The sequence below is a fragment of the Berghia stephanieae genome, chromosome 7 (assembly GCF_034508935.2).
Source record: "Berghia stephanieae isolate SIO BIC M18660-M18661 chromosome 7, UCSD_Bste_1.3, whole genome shotgun sequence".
Lineage (NCBI taxonomy): Eukaryota > Metazoa > Mollusca > Gastropoda > Nudibranchia > Aeolidiidae > Berghia > Berghia stephanieae.
Window position 1 is genome coordinate 54,098,999 of NC_088366.1, and position 24,000 is coordinate 54,122,998.

General features: G+C 37.6%; 2 protein-coding genes across 2 annotated transcripts in view; one reads left to right on the forward strand and one right to left on the reverse strand.

The window, feature by feature from the left end:
* The window catches only part of LOC144977500 (uncharacterized), a gene marked incomplete in the record, with an annotated part of 313,588 nt that overhangs the window by 124,028 nt on the left and 165,560 nt on the right, over window positions 1-24,000 (forward strand).
* Window positions 4,164-24,000, reverse strand: part of LOC144976129 (uncharacterized) — a 54,894-nt gene continuing 35,057 nt past the window's right edge. The window contains exon 6 of the mRNA XM_078920309.1: window positions 4,164-4,273. Coding sequence (XP_078776435.1) covers window positions 4,164-4,273 — 110 coding nt within the window. The remainder of the gene's footprint in view (window positions 4,274-24,000) is intronic.

Consider the following 24,000-nt stretch of genomic DNA (forward strand, 5'->3'; position numbering starts at 1 on the left):
CGAGACAAATAATCAGGATTCATTGCATCTTCGGGAACCCTCAGGGCAGAAGATCAAGGGGAAGGCCACGAGGAACATGGAGAAGAATTAAAGAAGCTGATATACAGAGAAGTGGTAAGACCTGGAATGAGATAAAAAAGTTAGCTCAGGATAGAGAAGGATGGAAACTGTTTGTCTCTTGCCTACACCTTGACCCCGGGTGAAAAAGGCAATGATGATGATGATAGCCGAACGCGATTATGGTGTCAATTTAGCATTGTTGTTATTGACAATATTTTGCGGTGGTTTGAACGTATTCCCATAACATGACAACAATGGACCCATAATGATTTGAGTCCTCAGACCTGTAAACTAGTACACAACTAATTTAATAGATAGTCCGAAGATGACGTCACTCAGGTCTTTGTTATTGTATTTTGCCATCCGCGTTTATGAGTAATGTTCACTGAACTGTATTAACCTGACTATAAACGTTCATGGATACACACAGTTTTGTGTGTTGGTCCGTTATACTTCCGGATGGCAATGTTATGAGCTTCTTAGCCAAGCGCAGAATATCTATGCCAATATCGACTAATACCAATCGACTAACATTACTTCCAACTTTTCAAGAATTCTAAACCCGAAACTTCCAAAAAATATCAAGTTTAAGATGGAGTTCTTTTTTTTTTTTAGGACAAGTTCAAGGTCGTTTCAGTGGATTGATTTGACATTTTTTTTCTGGCCAAAATGTAAAAAATAAAATAAAATAAGTGATTTACCACATTTGGCTTAATTCATCTCGGCTGCAATCTCTTCAAATCCCTTTGTGATAAATAACCCTCCGATTCAAAATCCGTCAGCGTTCCTAATGCAACACGCAAGCGATGGCATTTCTGTTTCCATTATTGCGTCAATTGAGATCTGGTCTCCTCCTATTCTCCCAGAATCCGACAAAACACAATTATATATTTAAAAAAAAGAATTATAAAATGGCCAGAAAATATATTCTTCACTTTAAATATAGATGGATTTAAACAAAAATAAAGGAAATTCTTCTTGCCAAAAATAGGTTTTGACTCTTGGAATTACTAGACTTTTGAAAAAAACGATAAATATTGAATTGCAAGCTTCAATTTATTAGACAAAGACAGATACTGTTGACTTTTCGGGTTTCCCCCTTTATCAACAAAAACAGGATGAATGAATGATTGAAACACTACAGACGAATAAGATAATATCTTTCGAAAATATGAGCGTTATTATTAGACTCTAAGTTAAAACGATGTTGATTTAAAAAAAAGGAAAGTTCACACACAGTATGGGTGCAAGAGTGCCAGCTACAGCCGGCCTGCCGGCCGATTGGATTACCGAAAATAAGGTCGCCGGCTTTTTGCGATGTGAATTTGATTGATTTTTTTGATTTTTTATTTATTTTTATTTTTTTGGTGCAACTTGTGACAAGAAACTTAACAAATTACTGCTTTACAACCTTTGGATGAAACATACAACAATTGTGGACTACTATTATGAAGACTAGATGCTGAGAACAAGTCTTGAGAACAAGACTTCAAATGACGAGGTGAAGTCCGTAAATCTTGCAGGCTTTTTCAGATTATATGTCTGGTCATAAGTAGACTTGCAGGCTTTTTGAGGTCCAGTTGCTTGCATCCATGCGCCACTGGCCAAAAAGAATAAAAATAAATTAAATGTGTTTTGCCAGAGAAAGGCTGATCTGGAAACAACGGCAGCAGATTTGCCTTTCAAGGCACGGGCATGGCGGGATCTCCATATATCCTTATCATGATCGTCTTCTGTTTCTCGGGATGGCGGACAGAATGAATGAAGGCTTTGACAATTCACGGGTTTTAATTAGGGGATTTGGCACAAATGTGACCCTTCGCCTCAAAACAGTATTAAGTCGGGTTGGTTAAAATGTTGAAATGTAATCTATAGCCCGAAATATCAGATTTGTGTTGAGTTTATATAATACATTGAGGAGAATGGATGCCATATTTTAGGGTGCTGATGTCAAAACTATATTTTTGACCAGTTTAACATCAAATTCGGCGTTTAAGCATCTGGTTCGTTCCGACATAATACCGTATTGAGACGATGGGTCACAAATAATATTGCGGGTGGATGTAATCGTGTCACTAAAAAAACATAAGTGAAATGAAGTGAAAGGTTGGCTTTCTGGCCAAAATATATTATTTAAAAAAAGGTAAAGCTATAGATGTTTCGAAGATGATGTCACTCATGTCTTTGTTTTTTTTTTGCCATCCGCGTTTATGAGTAATACTCACTGAACTGTATTAACCCGACTATAAACACAGTTTTGTGTGTTGGTCCGTTATACTTCCGGATGGCAATGTTATGAGCTTCTAAGCCAAGCGAATACTATCTATATATAAGTTTTATCCAGAGGAGAAAAACATTTTAAATCTGATCATGTTTTGACTTTTATACATTCTGATCACATGACATTTGAAAATGTCCTAGCCAGCATGAGGAATAAAAAGAACCAAATTTATTTGTTTAGAACCACGATGGCCGCCGTTTCTGGGCGACGTGACATCAGACTATTGAATCCAATTAGGGGATTTGGTACAAATAATAATATTGCGGATGTAATCGTGTCACTAGATACCCTTTTGCTACTGCTTTATTCTGGGGTGGGGGTGGGGGGGGGGGAACAAAACATAAGTGAAATGAATTGTGCGGCTATGTATTCATGTGGTATGACACTCGCTTTCGGATTGGAAGGTCCTGGGTTCGAGCCTCGCGCTCGGCGCATAGTTGAATCCTTGGAAAATGCTCTTTACTCACTTTCTCTCACCGTACTCAGGTGTAAAATGAGAACCTGGCCGTTAACAGCGCTGTCTTTGTCCGAAAAATTGTAATATCGCATCTTACAGGCGTTATGTTTTCCGTCCTACATGTAAATGTTGCTGTTGACCAGGGACCCCCTGTAAAGCGCTTTGAGCACATTTATTGGATATTGCGTTATATAAAGCTCAATTTGAATTTAAATTTAAATGAAATGGAAGGTTAGTTTTCTAGCAAAAATATATTTAAAAAAAAAAGGTAAAGCGATTTATCAGTTTTATCCAGAGGAGAAAAAACATTATAAATCTGATCATGTTTTGACTTTTAAACATTCTGATCTCATGACATTTGAAAATGTCCTAGCCAGCATGAAGAATAAAACATACCGATGTTCTTTGTTTAGAACCAAGCTGCTCGTTGCTGGGCGGACGTGACATCAGCTGTTGAATCCTATTCACGGGCTTTTAATTAGAGGATTTGGCATAAATAATCTTGCGGATGTAATCGTGTCTCTAGAACCTCTTTGCTGCTGCCCGGGGGAAACATAATAAAGATAAGTATTGAATTGTAAGCTTCAAATTATTAGACGAAGACAGATATTGTGGACGTTTCGGGTTTCCCCTTCATCGACAAAACAGGATGAGTGAAACACTACAGACGAATGAGATATCATGGTAACAATTCTCAAACAACTAATAATTGATAATAATGATAAAATAATAATAATAATAATAAATAATAATAATAATAATAATAATAATAATAATAATAATAATAATAATAATAATAATAATAATAATAAAATAATAATAATAATAATAATAATAATAATAATAATAATAATAATAATAATAATATAAAGAAAACAACAAATATATATAATAATAATAATAATAAATAATGATGATGAATATATGTGATGATGATATGATAATAATGATATATATGATATAATGAATATGAATGATGATAGATAATATGATGATGATAATAATAATAATCGATCAAGAGGGCAGTTTCTAGACTAGAATATCTGTTAGTCTTGGTTTCTCTATAAATACAATACAACTGAAGTGAATGGAACGGAAAGAAAAGCAGATCCAATTTTTGGCCTCGAAAATTAATGAGACCTTGGGGCCGTCCGCGAACAAATACAGATACAGAATAACAACTAACTGCCCAACCAGCCCGTGGTGAAAGAATTCTTCAAGTATGGGGGGCGAGTATCGATTCTTGTAACAATGGGCCACCAAAGGCGCCATCCGTTCATCCGTCCATCTGAAAATACAGATACAGAATAACAACTAACTGCCCAGCCCGTGGTGAAAGAATTCTTCGAGTATGGGGGGCGAGTATCAATTCTTGTAACAATGGGCCACCAAAGGCGTCATCCGTTCATCCGTCGATTCTGAATCTTCCCTTCTTCGTCGACGTATTCGTGAACAAGCACGTATTCTGCCGTACTCTGTGGAAAAAAAAACAAACATATTTAAAAATTTGGCCAGGAAACTCATCCTTCAAATATCGATCGATTTAAACGACACTCATCTTGGCAAAAAACTCTCAAACCTGGGACTTCCGCGAAGTGTGCGTTTAATTCTATCTGGGGTTATCTGTCTGGCTGTATCCCACCTGTCTCAAGTCTGTCTCCAAGTCCATTTTCCTGCTACTTTTTGTCTTTCCCCTCTTCTCTTCTATTGAGAAAATCAAATCATAGCGTCATCCATCCATCATAGTGCGGCTATGTGGTCTTGTGATATGACCCTCGCTTTCGGATAGGATGGTCCTGGGTTCGAGCATCGCGCTCGGCACATAGTTGAGTTCTTGGAAAAGGCTCTTTACTCACATTCTCTCACCTTACTCAGGTGTAAAATGAGTACTTGGCCGTTAACAGCGTTGGTCTTTGTCCGAAAAATTGTAATATCGCCTAATAGGCGGCATGTCGTCCCGTCCTACGTGTTAAATGTTGCTGTTGACCAAGACCCCTTGTAAAGCGCTTTGAGCACATTTAGTGGATATTGCGCGATATAAAGCTCAATTTAAAAAAAAACAACTCGAGGCCACAAACAAGAGCAGTACACTTAATCTTTTTTTTCTAGTCTAACGAAAATGTTATATTTTTTGCCTCGTGAATACCAACATACTACTGTTTTGAGACCATTGGTCACACATTTTGAGCTTTTATATAGCGCAATATCCACTAAACGTGCTCTAAGCGGTTTACAAAGGGTCCCTGACCAACAACAACACGCAACAGATAGAACGAGACATGGCGTCTGTTAGGCGACATTACAATTTTTTTCCGACAAAGACAACACTGTTAACGACCAGGTACTCATTTTACACCTGAGTACGATGAGAACATGTGATTAAGCGCCTTTCCCAAGGACTCGAACCCAGGACCGTCCGATCCGATAGCGAGTGTCATACCACAAGTCCACACATAGCCGCACGTATGAGCTATATTCTTCACTTGTTTCAAAGATAATAATATTATGAGTTTTCAGTAAGGAGCTTATCATTGAAATTTGCCTGATAAGGTTATGTATGCACCGACGTGATATTCTGCTTATATCCTTGCATTATTGATATCTTCCTCGTCACGTGACCAACAAACCCACTGGAGCCGCAAAGCTGGCTGTTTGGCTGGAGACCGTTACAGAATACGTGACGCGTCCAACCGTAGCCTTCGTTAGGCTGGAGACCGTTACAGAATACGTGACGCGTCCAACCGTAGCCTTCGTTAGGCTGGAGACCGTTACAGAATACGTGACGCGTCCAACCGTAGCCTTCGTTAACTTATAGATAGAATGAAGTTGACGTCACTCGGGTCTTTGTCATTGTTTTTTTTTTTTTTGCTATCCGTGTTTATGAGTAATTCTCACTAAACTGTATTAACTAGACTATAAACGTTTAAGGCTACACATGGTTTTATGTGTTGGTCTGTGATACTTCCGGATGGCAATGTTGTGAATCTCTTAGCCAAGGGCATACTGTCTATAGAAAGTATAGATAGTTCGAAGATGACGTCACTCAGGTCTTTGTTATTGTGCCAACAGCGTTTATGAGTAATGCTCACTGAACTGTATTAACCCGACTATAAACGTTCATGGATACACACAGTTGTGTGTGTTGGTCCGTTATACTTCCGGATGGCAATGTTATGAGCTTCTTAGCCAAGCGCGTACTATCTATACCCTGGGCTAAGAATCTCACAACATTGCCATCCGGAAGTGTTTAACTGTTGAATACAACTCGCGATTTGTTTTCTTTTGTGGTCAAAGACTTTTCTTTTGACCTCATTTGTTGGTCGTCAGTCGACGGCCACCGTTCAACGTTTAGAATTATTGCACAATACCATGTTCACCACAAGGTAGGCAGTAATAATAGATAGAACGAAGATGACGTAACTCATGCCTTTGTTATTGTTTTTTGCCATCCGCGTTTATGAGTACTTCTCACTAAACTGTCGGAACCAGACTATTAAAGTTCATGGTTACACACAGTTTTGTGTGTTGGTCCGCTACACTTCCGGATGGCAATGCTATGAGCTTCTCATCCAAGCGCATACTATTACTATCTATAACAAACGTTTATTCTACTAAACACAGAATGGACAGGTATATAACCACGCCTCTCGGACAATCGTCATAATGTAAACAATGGCAGTGATTGGTAGACACAGCAAACTACACAGATTTTACTATCGATGGTATGTAATTAAGTAAAATACCCACTGTTCAACCGCTTGATCAATAGAACTAACACAGAAAAGTATGTGTAAATTTAGACGTTCATAATCTGATCGAGAAAATCGTGTGATAACTAGTCACCCATTTGGCGGTATAAAAACAATAACAATGATCAGAGAGAGAGGTCGATTCCAATCACGTTACTGTTTATAAACAAATAACTATGTTTGTCCGAGCATGTGTGAGGTGTGTGTCACAAAGTCCATGTTTTGATTGGTCAAAAATCTACTGGTTAATTTGAAACTAGAGACACGTGAAATCCACCATGCCGAGGTGACAGTGTGACAAGCAAAACTGTTAACACCAGACCGTTACATAATAGACACTTAGATAACCACGCCTCTCGGACAGTCGTCATAATGTAAACACTGGCAGTAATTAATAAGTAAAATGTAGCCAGCGACACAGGCTTTACTATCGATGGTATGTGTCTCATTAAAATACCCAGGCTTGGTCAATAGAACCAACACAGAAAACTATATATAAACTTAAACGTTTATAATATGATCGAGAAAATTGCGCGATAATTAATTAGTCACATATTTAGAGGTTTAAGAACAATAACAAATGATCAGAGTGGGTTTGATTTCATTCACGTTATTGTTAAGAAACAACTAACTATACTTGTCCGAGCACGTGTGAAGGTGTATCACAAATTCCATGTTTTGATTGGTCAAAAGTCTACTGGTTTATAATAGGTTACCCGTCCAACGCATAAATTATTCCACAACATACTGTCGGAAACGATAATATCAGGTTATAGATAGTATGCGCTTGGCTTTGGAGTTCACAACATTGCCATCCGGAAGTATAGCGGACCAACACACAAAACTTTGTGTAACCATGTTCGTTTATAGTCAGGGTAATACAGTTTATTGAGAATTACTCATAAACGTGGATGGCAGATAACAATAACAAAGACCTGAGTGACGTCAACTTCGAACTATCCATACACTAACCACATAAGGTGGAGGTGGGGGGGGGGGGGGGAGAGGGTGAGGGGGAGTGGGGGGCGCAAAAGGTATTTTCAAAATATAGTCGGGGTGGGGGGGGGGGGGGCGTCTATTTGGTACAGTTGAGTACAGGGAATGAACAGGGAATGATGTTTTATAAATCTGAAATAAATCCCCACGAAACCTTCTATATAATTGAACATTTATTTTATTATGAACAAGGTCACACCGTTATTAGTTTGATTCGGCTTGCCCCTGATCAGATGATATGTTATTATTTTAAGCTATATTATTATTTTCCACACTTGTTCAAGGATAATATGATTAAGGAGGAGTAAATGAGCTTATGATTGAAATTTGGCTGACTGATAAGGTTATGCACCGACGTGACAGCTTGAATATATTCCATTATTGATACCTTTCTGGCATTGAGACAAACCATTGGAATAGAATTATAGATATAAAAAACAATTATTATAAAATAATTTATATGGCGGGTGTGCGCTGGAAATAGAATCAGAGACATAAAAATAATTATTATAACATTTTTATGGCGCGTGTCCACTGGAATAGAATCATAGACATAAAAATAATTATTATAACATTTTTATGGCGCGTGTCCACTGGAATAGAATCATAGACATAAAAATAATTATTATAACATTTATATTTTGACACTTCTCCACGGGAGTAGCATTTAGATATAAAAAATAATTATTGTAACATTTATACGGCGTTTGTCTACTGAAATAGAAAATAAAAGATCTATTAAATAATTATTAGATATAACATTTATACGGTGCTTATCCACGCTTTCATTTATGAGGTGACGTTAGTGCATTGCAAATTAATTTATTCTAGTCATAAAGCTTTGTTATCGAGAGCTAGATCTTAACTATCTCTTCTCTCTTTCTCTTCTCTTCAATTTTTGGCTCCAATTTCTGAATTCATGAGAATCTTTAAGCCATTAAAACTTATTGAAAATGAAAGTTGATGCCAGACTACAGAATTGTAAGGATTTTGAGCTGTTACTCGATCCGTGTGAGGGTAAATCGATGATGTTAAAAAGTTAACTTTAACGACTACAGGGGGTCCCGATAGCTCAGTTGGTAGAGCACTCCCATCACAAGCAAACGGACCGAGATCGATCCCAGGGCAGTCGAGATTTTGTCTGACCCCCCCCCCCCCCCCGTCCACCCAACAGTGAATGGGTTGCTGAGTCTGATTGATTTGGCGGAAAGTACATTGCGATAGACTAGCGTCCTATCAAAAGGGTAGCAAGCAATTGCTATTGTCCGTTTCACGCTATAGAAACCGGTATAAACTCCGGCTTCATGGGCCCATAAAAAAAACCCCCAAAAAACTAAAACCCACAAACCTGAAAGATGGTAGGACTTTAAATGCATACTTGTAACGTTTATTCGTTTACATAATAACAAATTAGGAACCAGGCAACGGTGATGGTTGATAAACATCTGAAAAAAAGTGTGTGTGAAACAGTAAAAAATTATTATTTTTAAAATTGAGCTTTTATATAGCGCAATATCCACTAAACGTGCTCAAAGCGCTTTACAAGGGGTCCCTGGCCAACAGCAACACATAACATGTAGGACGAGACATGACGCCTGTGAGGCGATACTACAATTTTTCGAACAGAGACAACGCTGTTAACGGCCAGGTACTGATTTTACACCTGAGTACGGTGAGAGAATGTGAGTAAAGAGCCTTTTCCAAGGACTTAACTATGCGCCGAGCGCGAGGCTCGAATCCAGGACCTTCCGATCCGAAAGCGAGTGTCATACCACTAGACCACATAGCCGCACAGTACCAGACACAACAGAGAGAAAACTACAAGAAGATAAAACAGCCAGCCTGCCTACACTGAGGATCGAACCCCAGACCTCCTGATTACCGGTCAAAACGATTTTTTAAGGGAGATACTGACTTATTTCTAGTATTTTTCTATCTGCTTTGTCAGGTGCTATCCCATACACACTTTTATTATTCAGATCTTTATCTGACACCAGTGCCAAACCATCCCCAAAAAAATCAGTCTGCCGCAACTGGGGATCGAACCTCAGACCATCTGGTTAACGATCAGACATGCTACCAGTACACCACACACTGAGGTAAACCGTAAGGTCTGAGGTTCGAACAACAGCCGAGGCAGGCTGATTATTTATAATGTTTTAATAATTTATGTTGTTTTATTTTTTCGTATTTTTTTTTCTTGCTTGCTCTCTGTTTGACCGTGGCCTTCGTAAAGTTATAGCCTGATACTGACCAAAAAATGACGTCAAAATGCCAGTCTTTTGCCACAAAAGAAAACAAATTGTGAGTTGTATTCAATAGTTCAACCAATGAAATAACTTGTTTCCATGAGCTTTACTAACGACAACTCACTAATGACGTCAGATTGCCAGTCCTTTTGAAATTCAGTTTCAGGCTATAACATAACGATGGCTACGCTGATACTGAAACCCAAGAAGACTGGCATTTTGACGTCATTTTTTTTTTTTTTTTGCACCGCCTAGTGAGTTGTCGTTAGTAGTGCTCATGGAAACAAGGGGTCCCATTGGTTGAACTATTGAACGGGAGTGAACCTGAGACTATGATTATTGTCGGGTTTCGGCGGGTTTCGTAAAAAAGACACACCCATATTGAGAGAGACTCTTCTCAATGTCCGATTAAAGTTTATTCTCGTCTCTATTCTATCCCCATGGAGACTTGGCCGTCTGACTTATCCACACTTAAACAGACATGACAAGAGACAGGTTGTTTGTCTAATTGTCTGGCAACCCAAACTACACAGACTACACGGACTAAAAAACAACTTTTTTGATTTTTCACTTTGACCAGAAAACAAACTTTTCACTTCAAAAAATCGATCGATCAAAATGACCTTCAATCAATTTGTCAAAAAAAAAAGTCACAAACTTAAGACTTTTTTGATTGTCTTTTTGAACTCTTAGGTTTGAAAATATTTTGACGAATTATGAGGTTTTTTTTTATGATCAATTTTTAAAGTAAAATATTTTCCGGCCAAAATGGATTAAAATGTGTTTTGCCAGATTTTGGTAGAATTCCTGTCGTGATTTGGATAAAAAACAACAACATGTATTTAGATTTTTGGCCAGAAAACTCGTTCTGCAAATATCGATCGATTAAAATGAACCCCATCTTGCTAAAAACTCTCAAACCTGGGACTTCCTTGAGAGTTTTTAGCTAGATGGGCTCATTTTTTTATCGATCGATATTTGAAAAAGGGTTTTTTTCTGGACAAAATGTTAAATACGTGTTTATGCCAAAGTACGCAAAATTGTCTAGCGAGCCATCAGCTCTGAAAATGAAAACCATCGATCTCTGTTCACCCGTGATTACTTTTATATGATTATAGACGCGGTGACTTCGGGACAACAACGGCGGGCGGGGCTCAATATTAAAAACAAATAGAAAGCAGAGATACATGTATTTGGTTGAATATAAGTACCTAAGATGACGATGGAGATATGAGTATAGGTACTAAATATGGGTATTTGGTTGAATCTAAGTAATAAAGATAGACATATGAGTATTTGGTTGAATCTAAGTAATAAAGATGGACATATGAGTATTTGGTTGAATCTAAGTAATAAAGATGGACATATGAGTATTTGGCTGAATCTACGTAATAAAGATGAACGTATGAGTATTGGTTGAATCTAAGTACTAATGATGAACATATGGGTATTTGGTTGAATCTAAGTAATAAAGATGGACATAATATGAGTATTTGGTAGAATATAAGTACTAAAGATGGACATATGAGTATTCGGTTGAATTTAAGTACTACAGATGGACATATGAGTATTTGGTAGAATATAAGTACTAAAGATAGACATATGAGTATTCGGTTGAATTTAAGTACTACAGATGGACATATGAGTATTTGGTAGAATATAAGTACTAAAGATGGACATATGAGTATTTGGTTGAATCTAAGTACTACAGATGGACATATGAGTATTTGGTTGAATCTAAGTACTAAAGATAGACATATGAGTATTCGGTTGAATTTAAGTACTACAGATGGACATATGAGTATTTGGTAGAATATAAGTACTAAAGATGGACCTATGAGTATTTGGTTATAAACTAAGTACTAAAGATGGACATATGAGTATTTGGTTGAATCTAAGTAATAAAGATGGACATATGAGTATTTGGTAGAATATAAGTACTAAAGATGGACCTATGAGTATTTGGTTATAAACTAAGTACTAAAGATGGACATATGAGTATTTGGTTGAATTTAAGTAATAAAGATGGACATATGAGTATTCGGTTGAATTTAAGTACTACAGATGGACATATGAGTATTTGGTAGAATATAAGTACTAAAGATAGACATATGAGTATTTGGTTATAAACTAAGTACTAAAGATGGACATATGAGTATTTGGTTGAATTTAAGTAATAAAGATGGACATATGAGTATTTGGTTGAATCTAAGTACTAAAGATGGACATATGAGTATTTGGTTGAATCTAAGTAATAAAGATGGACATAATATGATCGATCTTGGTCCCTTTGCATGTGAAGCGAGTGCTCTACCAACTGAGCTATCGGGACCGACCGACCCTCCTTGTGGATTTTAAAGATCTGGAAAAGGATGTATGAAACAGTGCCAGACAAAATCAAGAAATAAAAGGAATAAAACCGTCCCATATTCTAGTATTTTTATGTCTTACTTTGTGTGACCGTAGGCATCGTTATGTTATAGATAGTATGCAGATGACGTCACTCAGGCCTTTGTTATTGTTTATGCCATCCGCGTTTGTGAGTTGTTCTCACTAAACTGTATTAACCAGACTATAAAAGTTCATGGTTACACAGAGTTTGTGTGTTGGTCCGTTCCACTTCCGGATGGCAATGTTGTAAACTCCTTGGCCAAGCGCATTCTATCTATAGATAGTTCGAAGATGACGTCACTCAGGTCTTTGTTATTGTTTTTTGCCATCCACGTTTATGAGTATTGCTCACTGAACTGTATTAACCCGACTATAAACGTTCATGGATACACACAGTTGTGTGTGTTGGTCCGTTATACTTCCGGATGGCAATGTTTTGAGCTTCTTAGCCAAGCGCGTACTATCTATACCCTGGGCTAAGAATCTCACAACATTGCCATCCGGAAGTGTTTAACTGTTGAATACAACTCGCGATTTGTTTTCTTTTGTGGTCAAAGACTTTTCTTTTGACCTCATTTGTTGGTCGTCAGTCGACGGCCACCGTTCAACGTTTAGAATTATTGCACAATACCATGTTCACCACAAGGTAGGCAGTAATAATAGATAGAACGAAGATGACGTAACTCATGCCTTTGTTATTGTTTTTTGCCATCCGCGTTTATGAGTACTTCTCACTAAACTGTCGGAACCAGACTATTAAAGTTCATGGTTACACACAGTTTTGTGTGTTGGTCCGCTACACTTCCGGATGGCAATGCTATGAGCTTCTCATCCAAGCGCATACTATTACTATCTATAACAAACGTTTATTCTACTAAACACAGAATGGACAGGTATATAACCACGCCTCTCGGACAATCGTCATAATGTAAACAATGGCAGTGATTGGTAGACACAGCAAACTACACAGATTTTACTATCGATGGTATGTAATTAAGTAAAATACCCACTGTTCAACCGCTTGATCAATAGAACTAACACAGAAAAGTATGTGTAAATTTAGACGTTCATAATCTGATCGAGAAAATCGTGTGATAACTAGTCACCCATTTGGCGGTATAAAAGCAATAACAATGATCAGAGAGAGAGGTCGATTCCAATCACGTTACTGTTTATAAACAAATAACTATGTTTGTCCGAGCACGTGTGAGGTGTGTGTCACAAAGTCCATGTTTTGATTGGTCAAAAATCTACTGGTTAATTTGAAACTAGAGACACGTGAAATCCACCATGCCGAGGTGACAGTGTGACAAGCAAAACTGTTAACACCAGACCGTTACATAATAGACACTTAGATAACCACGCCTCTCGGACAGTCGTCATAATGTAAACACTGGCAGTAATTAATAAGTAAAATGTAGCCAGCGACACAGGCTTTACTATCGATGGTATGTGTCTCATTAAAATACCCAGGCTTGGTCAATAGAACCAACACAGAAAACTATATATAAACTTAAACGTTTATAATATGATCGAGAAAATTGCGCGATAATTAATTAGTCACATATTTAGAGGTTTAAGAACAATAACAAATGATCAGAGTGGGTTTGATTTCATTCACGTTATTGTTAAAAACAACTAACTATACTTGTCCGAGCACGTGTGAAGGTGTATCACAAATTCCATGTTTTGATTGGTCAAAAGTCTACTGGTTTATAATAGGTTACCCGTCCAACGCATAAATTATTCCACAACATACTGTCGGAAACGATAATATCAGGTTATAGATAGTATGCGCTTGGCTTTGGAGTTCACAACATTGCCATCCGGAAGTATAGCGGACCAACACACAAAACTTTGTGTAACCATGTTCGTTTATAGTCAGGGTAATACAGTTTATTGAGAATTACTCATAAACGTGGATGGCAGATAACAATAACAAAGACCTGAGTGACGTCAACTTCGAACTATCCATACACTAACCACATAAGGTGGAGGTGGGGGGGGGGGGGGGAGAGGGTGAGGGGGAGTGGGGGGCGCAAAAGGTATTTTCAAAATATAGTCGGGGTGGGGGGGGGGCGTCTATTTGGTACAGTTGAGTACAGGGAATGAACAGGGAATGATGTTTTATAAATCTGAAATAAATCCCCACGAAACCTTCTATATAATTGAACATTTATTTTATTATGAACAAGGTCACACCGTTATTAGTTTGATTCGGCTTGCCCCTGATCAGATGATATGTTATTATTTTAAGCTATATTATTATTTTCCACACTTGATTCAAGGATAATATGATTAAGGAGGAGTAAATGAGCTTATGATTGAAATTTGGCTGACTGATAAGGTTATGCACCGACGTGACAGCTTGAATATATTCCATTATTGATACCTTTCTGGCATTGAGACAAACCATTGGAATAGAATTATAGATATAAAAAACAATTATTATAAAATAATTTATATGGCGGGTGTGCGCTGGAAATAGAATCAGAGACATAAAAATAATTATTATAACATTTTTATGGCGCGTGTCCACTGGAATAGAATCATAGACATAAAAATAATTATTATAACATTTTTATGGCGCGTGTCCACTGGAATAGAATCATAGACATAAAAATAATTATTATAACATTTATATTTTGACACTTCTCCACGGGAGTAGCATTTTAGATATAAAAAATAATTATTGTAACATTTATACGGCGTTTGTCTATTGAAATAGAAAATAAAAGATCTATTAAATAATTATTAGATATAACATTTATACGGTGCTTATCCACGCTTTCATTTATGAGGTGACGTTAGTGCATTGCAAATTAATTTATTCTAGTCATAAAGCTTTGTTATCGAGAGCTAGATCTTAACTATCTCTTCTCTCTTTCTCTTCTCTTCAATTTTTGGCTCCAATTTCTGAGTTCATGAGCATCTTTAAGCCATTAAAACTTATTGAAAATGAAAGTTGATGCCAGACTACAGAATTGTAAGGATTTTGAGCTGTTACTCGATCCGTGTGAGGGTAAATCGATGATGTTAAAAAGTTAACTTTAACGACTACAGGGGGTCCCGATAGCTCAGTTGGTAGAGCACTCCCATCACAAGCAAACGGACCGAGATCGATCCCAGGGCAGTCGAGATTTTGTCTGACCCCCCCCCCCCCCCGTCCACCCAACAGTGAATGGGTTGCTGAGTCTGATTGATTTGGCGGAAAGTACATTGCGATAGACTAGCGTCCTATCAAAAGGGTAGCAAGCAATTGCTATTGTCCGTTTCACGCTATAGAAACCGGTATAAACTCCGGCTTCATGGGCCCATAAAAAAAAACCCCCAAAAAACTAAAACCCACAAACCTGAAAGATGGTAGGACTTTAAATGCATACTTGTAACGTTTATTCGTTTACATAATAACAAATTAGGAACCAGGCAACGGTGATGGTTGATAAACATCTGAAAAAAAGTGTGTGTGAAACAGTAAAAAATTATTATTTTTAAAATTGAGCTTTTATATAGCGCAATATCCACTAAACGTGCTCAAAGCGCTTTACAAGGGGTCCCTGGCCAACAGCAACACATAACATGTAGGACGAGACATGACGCCTGTGAGGCGATACTACAATTTTTCGAACAGAGACAACGCTGTTAACGGCCAGGTACTGATTTTACACCTGAGTACGGTGAGAGAATGTGAGTAAAGAGCCTTTTCCAAGGACTTAACTATGCGCCGAGCGCGAGGCTCGAATCCAGGACCTTCCGATCCGAAAGCGAGTGTCATACCACTAGACCACATAGCCGCACAGTACCAGACACAACAGAGAGAAAACTACAAGAAGATAAAACAGCCAGCCTGCCTACACTGAGGATCGAACCCCAGACCTCCTGATTACCGGTCAAAACGATTTTTTAAGGGAGATACTGACTTATTTCTAGTATTTTTCTATCTGCTTTGTCAGGTGCTATCCCATACACACTTTTATTATTCAGATCTTTATCTGACACCAGTGCCAAACCATCCCCAAAAAAATCAGTCTGCCGCAACTGGGATCGAACCTCAGACCATCTGGTTAACGATCAGACATGCTACCAGTACACCACACACTTAGGTAAACCGTAAGGTCTGAGGTTCGAACAACAGCCGAGGCAGGCTGATTATTTATAATGTTTTAATAATTTATGTTGTTTTATTTTTTTCGTATTTTTTTTTCTTGCTTGCTCTCTGTTTGACCGTGGCCTTCGTAAAGTTATAGCCTGATACTGACCAAAAAATGACGTCAAAATGCCAGTCTTTTGCCACAAAAGAAAACAAATTGTGAGTTGTATTCAATAGTTCAACCAATGAAATAACTTGTTTCCATGAGCTTTACTAACGACAACTCACTAATGACGTCAGATTGCCAGTCCTTTTGAAATTCAGTTTCAGGCTATAACATAACGATGGCTACGCTGATACTGAAACCCAAGAAGACTGGCATTTTGACGTCATTTTTTTTTTTTTTTGCACCGCCTAGTGAGTTGTCGTTAGTAGTGCTCATGGAAACAAGGGGTCCCATTGGTTGAACTATTGAACGGGAGTGAACCTGAGACTATGATTATTGTCGGGTTTCGGCGGGTTTCGTAAAAAAAGACACACCCATATTGAGAGAGACTCTTCTCAATGTCCGATTAAAGTTTATTCTCGTCTCTATTCTATCCCCATGGAGACTTGGCCGTCTGACTTATCCACACTTAAACAGACATGACAAGAGACAGGTTGTTTGTCTAATTGTCTGGCAACCCAAACTACACAGACTACACGGACTAAAAAACAACTTTTTTGATTTTTCACTTTGACCAGAAAACAAACTTTTCACTTCAAAAAATCGATCGATCAAAATGACCTTCAATCAATTTGTCAAAAAAAAAAGTCACAAACCTAAGACTTTTTTGATTGTCTTTTTGAACTCTTAGGTTTGAAAATATTTTGACGAATTATGAGGTTTTTTTTTTATGATCAATTTTTAAAGTAAAATATTATCCGGCCAAAATGGATTAAAATGTGTTTTGCCAGATTTTGGTAGAATTCCTGTCGTGATTTGGATAAAAAACAACAACATGTATTTAGATTTTTGGCCAGAAAACTCGTTCTGCAAATATCGATCGATTAAAATGAACCCCATCTTGCTAAAAACTCTCAAACCTGGGACTTCCTTGAGAGTTTTCAGCTAGATGGGCTCATTTTTTTATCGATCGATATTTGAAAAAGGGTTTTTTTCTGGACAAAATGTTAAATACGTGTTTATGCCAAAGTACGCAAAATTGTCTAGCGAGCCATCAGCTCTGAAAATGAAAACCATCGATCTCTGTTCACCCGTGATTACTTTTATATGATTATAGACGCGGTGACTTCGGGACAACAACGGCGGGCGGGCTCAATATTAAAAACAAATAGAAAGCAGAGATACATGTATTTGGTTGAATATAAGTACTGAAGATGACGATGGAGATATGAGTATAGGTACTAAATATGGGTATTTGGTTGAATCTAAGTAATAAAGATAGACATATGAGTATTTGGTTGAATCTAAGTAATAAAGATGGACATATGAGTATTTGGTTGAATCTAAGTAATAAAGATGGACATATGAGTATTTGGCTGAATCTACGTAATAAAGATGAACGTATGAGTATTGGTTGAATCTAAGTACTAATGATGAACATATGGGTATTTGGTTGAATCTAAGTAATAAAGATGGACATAATATGAGTATTTGGTAGAATATAAGTACTAAAGATGGACATATGAGTATTCGGTTGAATTTAAGTACTACAGATGGACATATGAGTATTTGGTAGAATATAAGTACTAAAGATAGACATATGAGTATTCGGTTGAATTTAAGTACTACAGATGGACATATGAGTATTTGGTAGAATATAAGTACTAAAGATAGACATATGAGTATTCGGTTGAATTTAAGTACTACAGATGGACATATGAGTATTTGGTAGAATATAAGTACTAAAGATAGACCTATGAGTATTTGGTTATAAACTAAGTACTAAAGATGGACATATGAGTATTTGGTTGAATCTAAGTAATAAAGATGGACATATGAGTATTTGGTTGAATCTAAGTACTAAAGATGGACATATGAGTATTTGGTTGAATCTAAGTACTAAAGATGGACATATGAGTATTTGGTTGAATCTAAGTACTAAAGATGGACATATGAGTATTTGGTTGAATCTAAGTAATAAAGATGGACATATGAGTATTTGGTTGAATCTAAGTACTAAAGATGGACATATGAGTATTTGGTTGAATCTAAGTAATAAAGATGGACATATGAGTATTTGGTAGAATATAAGTACTAAAGATAAACATATGAGTATTTGGTTTAAACTATTTACTAAAGATGGACATGATATGATCGATCTTGGTCCCTTTGCATGTGAAGCGAGTGCTCTACCAACTGAGCTATCGGGACCGACCGACCCTCCTTGTGGATTTTAAAGATCTGGAAAATGATGTATGAAACAGTGCCAGACAAAATCAAGAAATAAAAGGAATAAAAACGTCCCATATTCTAGTATTTTTATGTCTTACTTTGTGTGACCGTAGCCATCGTTATGTTATAGATAGTATGCAGATGACGTCACTCAGGCCTTTGTTATTGTTTATGCCATCCGCGTTTGTGAGTTGTTCTCACTAAACTGTATTAACCAGACTATAAAAGTTCATGGTTACACAGAGTTTGTGTGTTGGTCCGTTCCACTTCCGGATGGCAATGTTGTAAACTCCTTGGCCAAGCGCATTCTATCTATAGATAGTTCGAAGATGACGTCATTCAGGTCTTTGTTATTGTTTTTTGCCATCCACGTTTATGAGTATTGCTCACTGAACTGTATTAACCTGACTATAAACGTTCATGTATACACACAGTTTTGTGTGTTGGTCCGTTATACTTCCGGATGGCAATGTTATGAGCTTCTTCGCCAAGCGCATACTATCTATTGCCTGATAATGAAATCCAAAGGGACTGGCAGTTTGACGTCATTATTTGTTTTTTGCACCGCCTAGTGAGTTGTCTTTAGTAGAGCTCATGGAAACAAGTTATTCCATTGGTTGAAGTATTGAATACAACTCACGATTTGTTTTCTTTTGTGGCCAAAAGACTGGCATTTTGACGTGATTTTTTGGTCAGTATCAGGCCATACCTTTACGAAGGCCGCGGTCTGACCGTAGCCATCGTTATGTTATAGCCTGATACTGAAATCGAAAAGGACTGGCAGTTTGACGTCATTATTTGTTTTTGCACCACCTAGTGAGTTGTCTTTAGTAGAGCTCATGGAAACAAGTTATTCCATTGGTTGAAGTATTGAATACAACTCACGATTTGTTTTCTTTTGTGGCCAAAAGACTGGCATTTTGACGTGATTTTTTTGTCAGTATCAGGCCATACCTTACGAAGACCGCGGTCTGACCGTAGCCATCGTTATGTTTTAGCCTGATACTGAAATCCAAAAGACTGGCAGTTTGACGTCATTATTTGTTTTTGCACCGCCTAGTGAGTTGTCTTTAGTAGAGCTCATGGAAACAAGTTATTCCATTGGTTGAAGTATTGAATACAACTCACGATTTGTTTTCTTTTGTGGCAAAAGACTGGCATTTTGACGTGATTTTTTGGTCAGTATCAGGCCATACCTTTACGAAGGCCGCGGTCTGACCGTAGCCATCGTTATGTTATAGCCTGATACTGAAATCGAAAAGGACTGGCAGTTTGACGTCATTATTTGGTTTTTGTACCGCCTAGTGAGTTGTCTTTAGTAGAGCTCATGGAATCAAGTTATTCCATTGGTTGAAGTATTGAATACAACTCACGATTTGTTTTCTTTTGTGGCCAAAAGACTGGCATTTTGACGTCATTTTTTGGTCAGTATCAGGCCATACCTTTACGAAGGCCGCGGTCTGACCGTAGCCATCGTTATGTTATAGCCTGATACTGAAATCGAAAAGGACTGGCGGTTTGACGTCATTATTTGGTTTTTGTACCGCTTATTGCGTTGTCGTTAGTAGAGCTCATGGAAACAAGTTATTTCATTGGTTGAACTATTGAATACAACTCACGATTTGTTTTCTTTTGTGGCCAAAAGACTGGCATTTTGACGTCATTTTTTGGTCAGTATCAGGCCATACCTTTACGAAGGCCACGATCTGACCGTAGCCATCGTTATGTTATAGCCTGATACTGAAATCCAAAAGGACTGGCAGTTTGACGTCATTATTTGTTTTTGCACCACCTAGTGAGTTGTCTTTAGTAGAGCTCATGGAAACAAGTTATTCCATTGGTTGAAGTATTGAATACAACTCACGATTTGTTTTCTTTTGTGGCCAAAAGACTGGCATTTTGACGTGATTTTTTGGTCAGTATCAGGCCATACCTTTACGAAGACCGCGGTCTGACCGTAGCCATCGTTATGTTTTAGCCTGATACTGAAATCCAAAAGGACTGGCAGTTTGACGTCATTATTTGTTTTTGCACCGCCTAGTGAGTTGTCTTTAGTAGAGCTCATGGAAACAAGTTATTCCATTGGTTGAAGTATTGAATACAACTCACGATTTGTTTTCTTTTGTGGCCAAAAGACTGGCATTTTGACGTGATTTTTTGGTCAGTATCAGGCCATACCTTTACGAAGGCCGCGGTCTGACCGTAGCCATCGTTATGTTATAGCCTGATACTGAAATCCAAAAGGACTGGCAGTTTGACGTCATTATTTGGTTTTTTGTACCGCCTAGTGAGTTGTCTTTAGTAGAGCTCATGGAACAAGTTATTCCATTGGTTGAAGTATTGAATACAACTCACGATTTGTTTTCTTTTGTGGCCAAAAGACTGGCATTTTGACGTCATTTTTTGGTCAGTATCAGGCCATACCTTTACGAAGGCCGCGGTCTGACCGTAGCCATCGTTATGTTATAGCCTGATACTGAAATCGAAAAGGACTGGCGTTTGACGTCATTATTTGGTTTTTTGACCGCTTATTGCGTTGTCGTTAGTAGAGTCATGGAAACAAGTTATTTCATTGGTTGAACTATTGAATACAACTCACGATTTGTTTTCTTTTGTGTCAAAAGACTGGCATTTTGACGTCATTTTTTTGGTCAGTATCAGGCCATAACTTGACGAAGGCTCCGGTCTGACACCCTTTCATACACCATTGTTCACATTTTTATCTGACAACAGTGCCTGCTCCCCATTTTGTCACTATTATAAGGTTTTTTTTTGTTTTTTGGCGATTAAAAACCATAACTTAAATCATTAGAATAATTTTCTCTTCAACTTCTTTATGTTTATATCCGCCACTAATGTCCATTAAAACTCTTAATATAGGACAGGAGAGTTGATGTCAATGCAATTTCTATGTAGATTTTGTTTTAAATCTCTCTACACTTGACATATGTAAATGTTGCTGCGCGAAACTCGAAGAAATATATTATAAGGTGAAATTGAATGTAAGCTTCAATTTGATTATAAAAACAGATCAAATGAACGTTTCGGGTTTCCCCTTTATCAACAAAACAGGATGAATGAAACCCCACAGATGAATGAGATAATTATCTCATTCATCTGTGGTGTTCCATTCATCCTGTTTTTTTGATAAAGGGGAAACCCGAAATATTCATTTGATCTGTTTTATAATCAAATTGAAGCTTACATTCAATTTCACATTATTATTTATTACACTTGACATATGACATTAATTTTTTTGCAAATAGATTCTGAAGTCGATCCAAAATACGAAGCGCTTTTGTAAAAAAAGAGAAACCAATAACAACAATAACAACAGCAACAACAACAACAACAGCAAAAACAACAACAAACCCTCAAAAAAACATAAACAAAAACGAAACAACAAACTTGAGTATTATACATTATACATAGCGCACTATCCACTAAACGTGCTCAAAGCGCTTTACAATGGGTCCCCTGCTAACAGCAACACGCAATATCCAGGACGAGCCACTTGAGGCTTGTCAGGCGATTTTATATTTTATTTTTCCGACAGAAACACCGCTGTTAACAGCCAGGTACTCATTTTACACCCCGAGTACGGTGAGAGAATTTGAGTAAAAAGCCTTTTCCAAGGACTCAACTATACGCTGCTCAGAGCGAGGCTCGAACCCAGGACCTTCCGATCCGAGGACGAGTGTCATACCACTAGATCACATAGCTGTAAGAGTACCAGTGCAATAAGGACACCTAACAGGCATCTTGTGCTTTAAAAAAAAAGATCTTTTATATAGAGCAATATCCACTAAACGTACTCAAAGCGCTTTTCGACGGGTCCCTGGCCAACAGCAAAACATAACATGTAGGACGGGACATGACGCCTGTTAGGCGATATTATATTTTTTTCTGACAGAGACAACGCTGTTAACGGCCATGTACTCATTTTGCACCTGAGTACGGTGAGAGAATGTGAGTAGATAGCCTTTTCCAAAGACTCAACTATGCGCCGAGCGAGGCTCGAACTCAGGACCTTCCGATCCGAAAGCGAGTGTCATACCACAAGACCACATTGCCGCTTTATGAATTTATGTACATTCAGTTCTCCTTAGGCTGCTTGGCGACTAAAACTAAATGAATAATTGTGAAGCGCATTGGCCGTGGCCAATCTGTTGAAAAGGGAATGCTTTATAGATAGTATGCGCTTGGCTAAGAAATTTAAAATATTGCCATCCGGAAGTATATCTGACCAACACACAAAACTATGTGTAATCTTGATCGTTTATAGTCATAAACGCGGATGGCAAAAACAATAACAAAGACTTGAATGGCGTCATCTTCATTCTATCTATGTGACGCGCCGAGAACTTTCGTGCCGTCTTTTCGGATTTATTGGTGTGTACTTACGTTGCTTATTAGCTTAAGAAATATTTTGAGCCCGAAACGTTGCGTGTTGTCTGGTTAAGGAATGAATTCTAGATTTGCCAAATAATCCCTACAGAACATTGGCAATGGTCTATCCATAGACTATCTGCAAGTTTTATATTTTGTAGCCATCATTCAGTTACCCAGCTTGCCCAGACATCATTTCGCTTCGACCACATATCCATCCGTATTGGGAATGAGATTAGCGGAAGAGTAGCGTCCCTTGATTGGACATCACCCATAGTCTGTGACGTCACCGGCGGAAAAATTATTAGAGAGAGAACGTCATGTCGGTTGTGCGCATGCGTCTCTCGTCCTCGCTTCCGGTGAAAGCGGCTTGAGACACTTCAAAACCAAATTGACGTTCTCTCTGTAAGGTGACATCCAATCAAGAGACGCTACTCTTCCTCTAATCTCATTCCCTATTGCATTTTCCTATTGTATTAATCTAACAAGTCAGTCAAAATTATTGACATTCTACAGTCCTAAATAAAGGTGAACTAATTCTCTTTATGAACAAGTTATACCGTGTTACCAGAGGCTGCAAACTGAGAAGAAATTGAAAATCATAGTAATATGTTATTATTTAAATTAAAAATTATGCCTTTTCCGCCACGACATCATAAGATATCGTAGCCTAGGCATTCCTCGAAGGAATATAATAGATAACTCATCAAACACGATGTCTGATGTCAACAGAAATCACCCAAGTGAGCAAGTTATTAAGCTATTAAAAACAAATACAAAATGGATGAAAGTTGACGTTTGGGATCAGTGTTTTCCAACGACACTGATTTTATTCGCTCGATCTAGTGTTTTGTGTTTTTTTTAAATCTATCTAGTGATCTATTGAATGTTTTTGAGAAAAAAAAATAGATCTAGGCATAAATCGAGTGAATTTATGTTT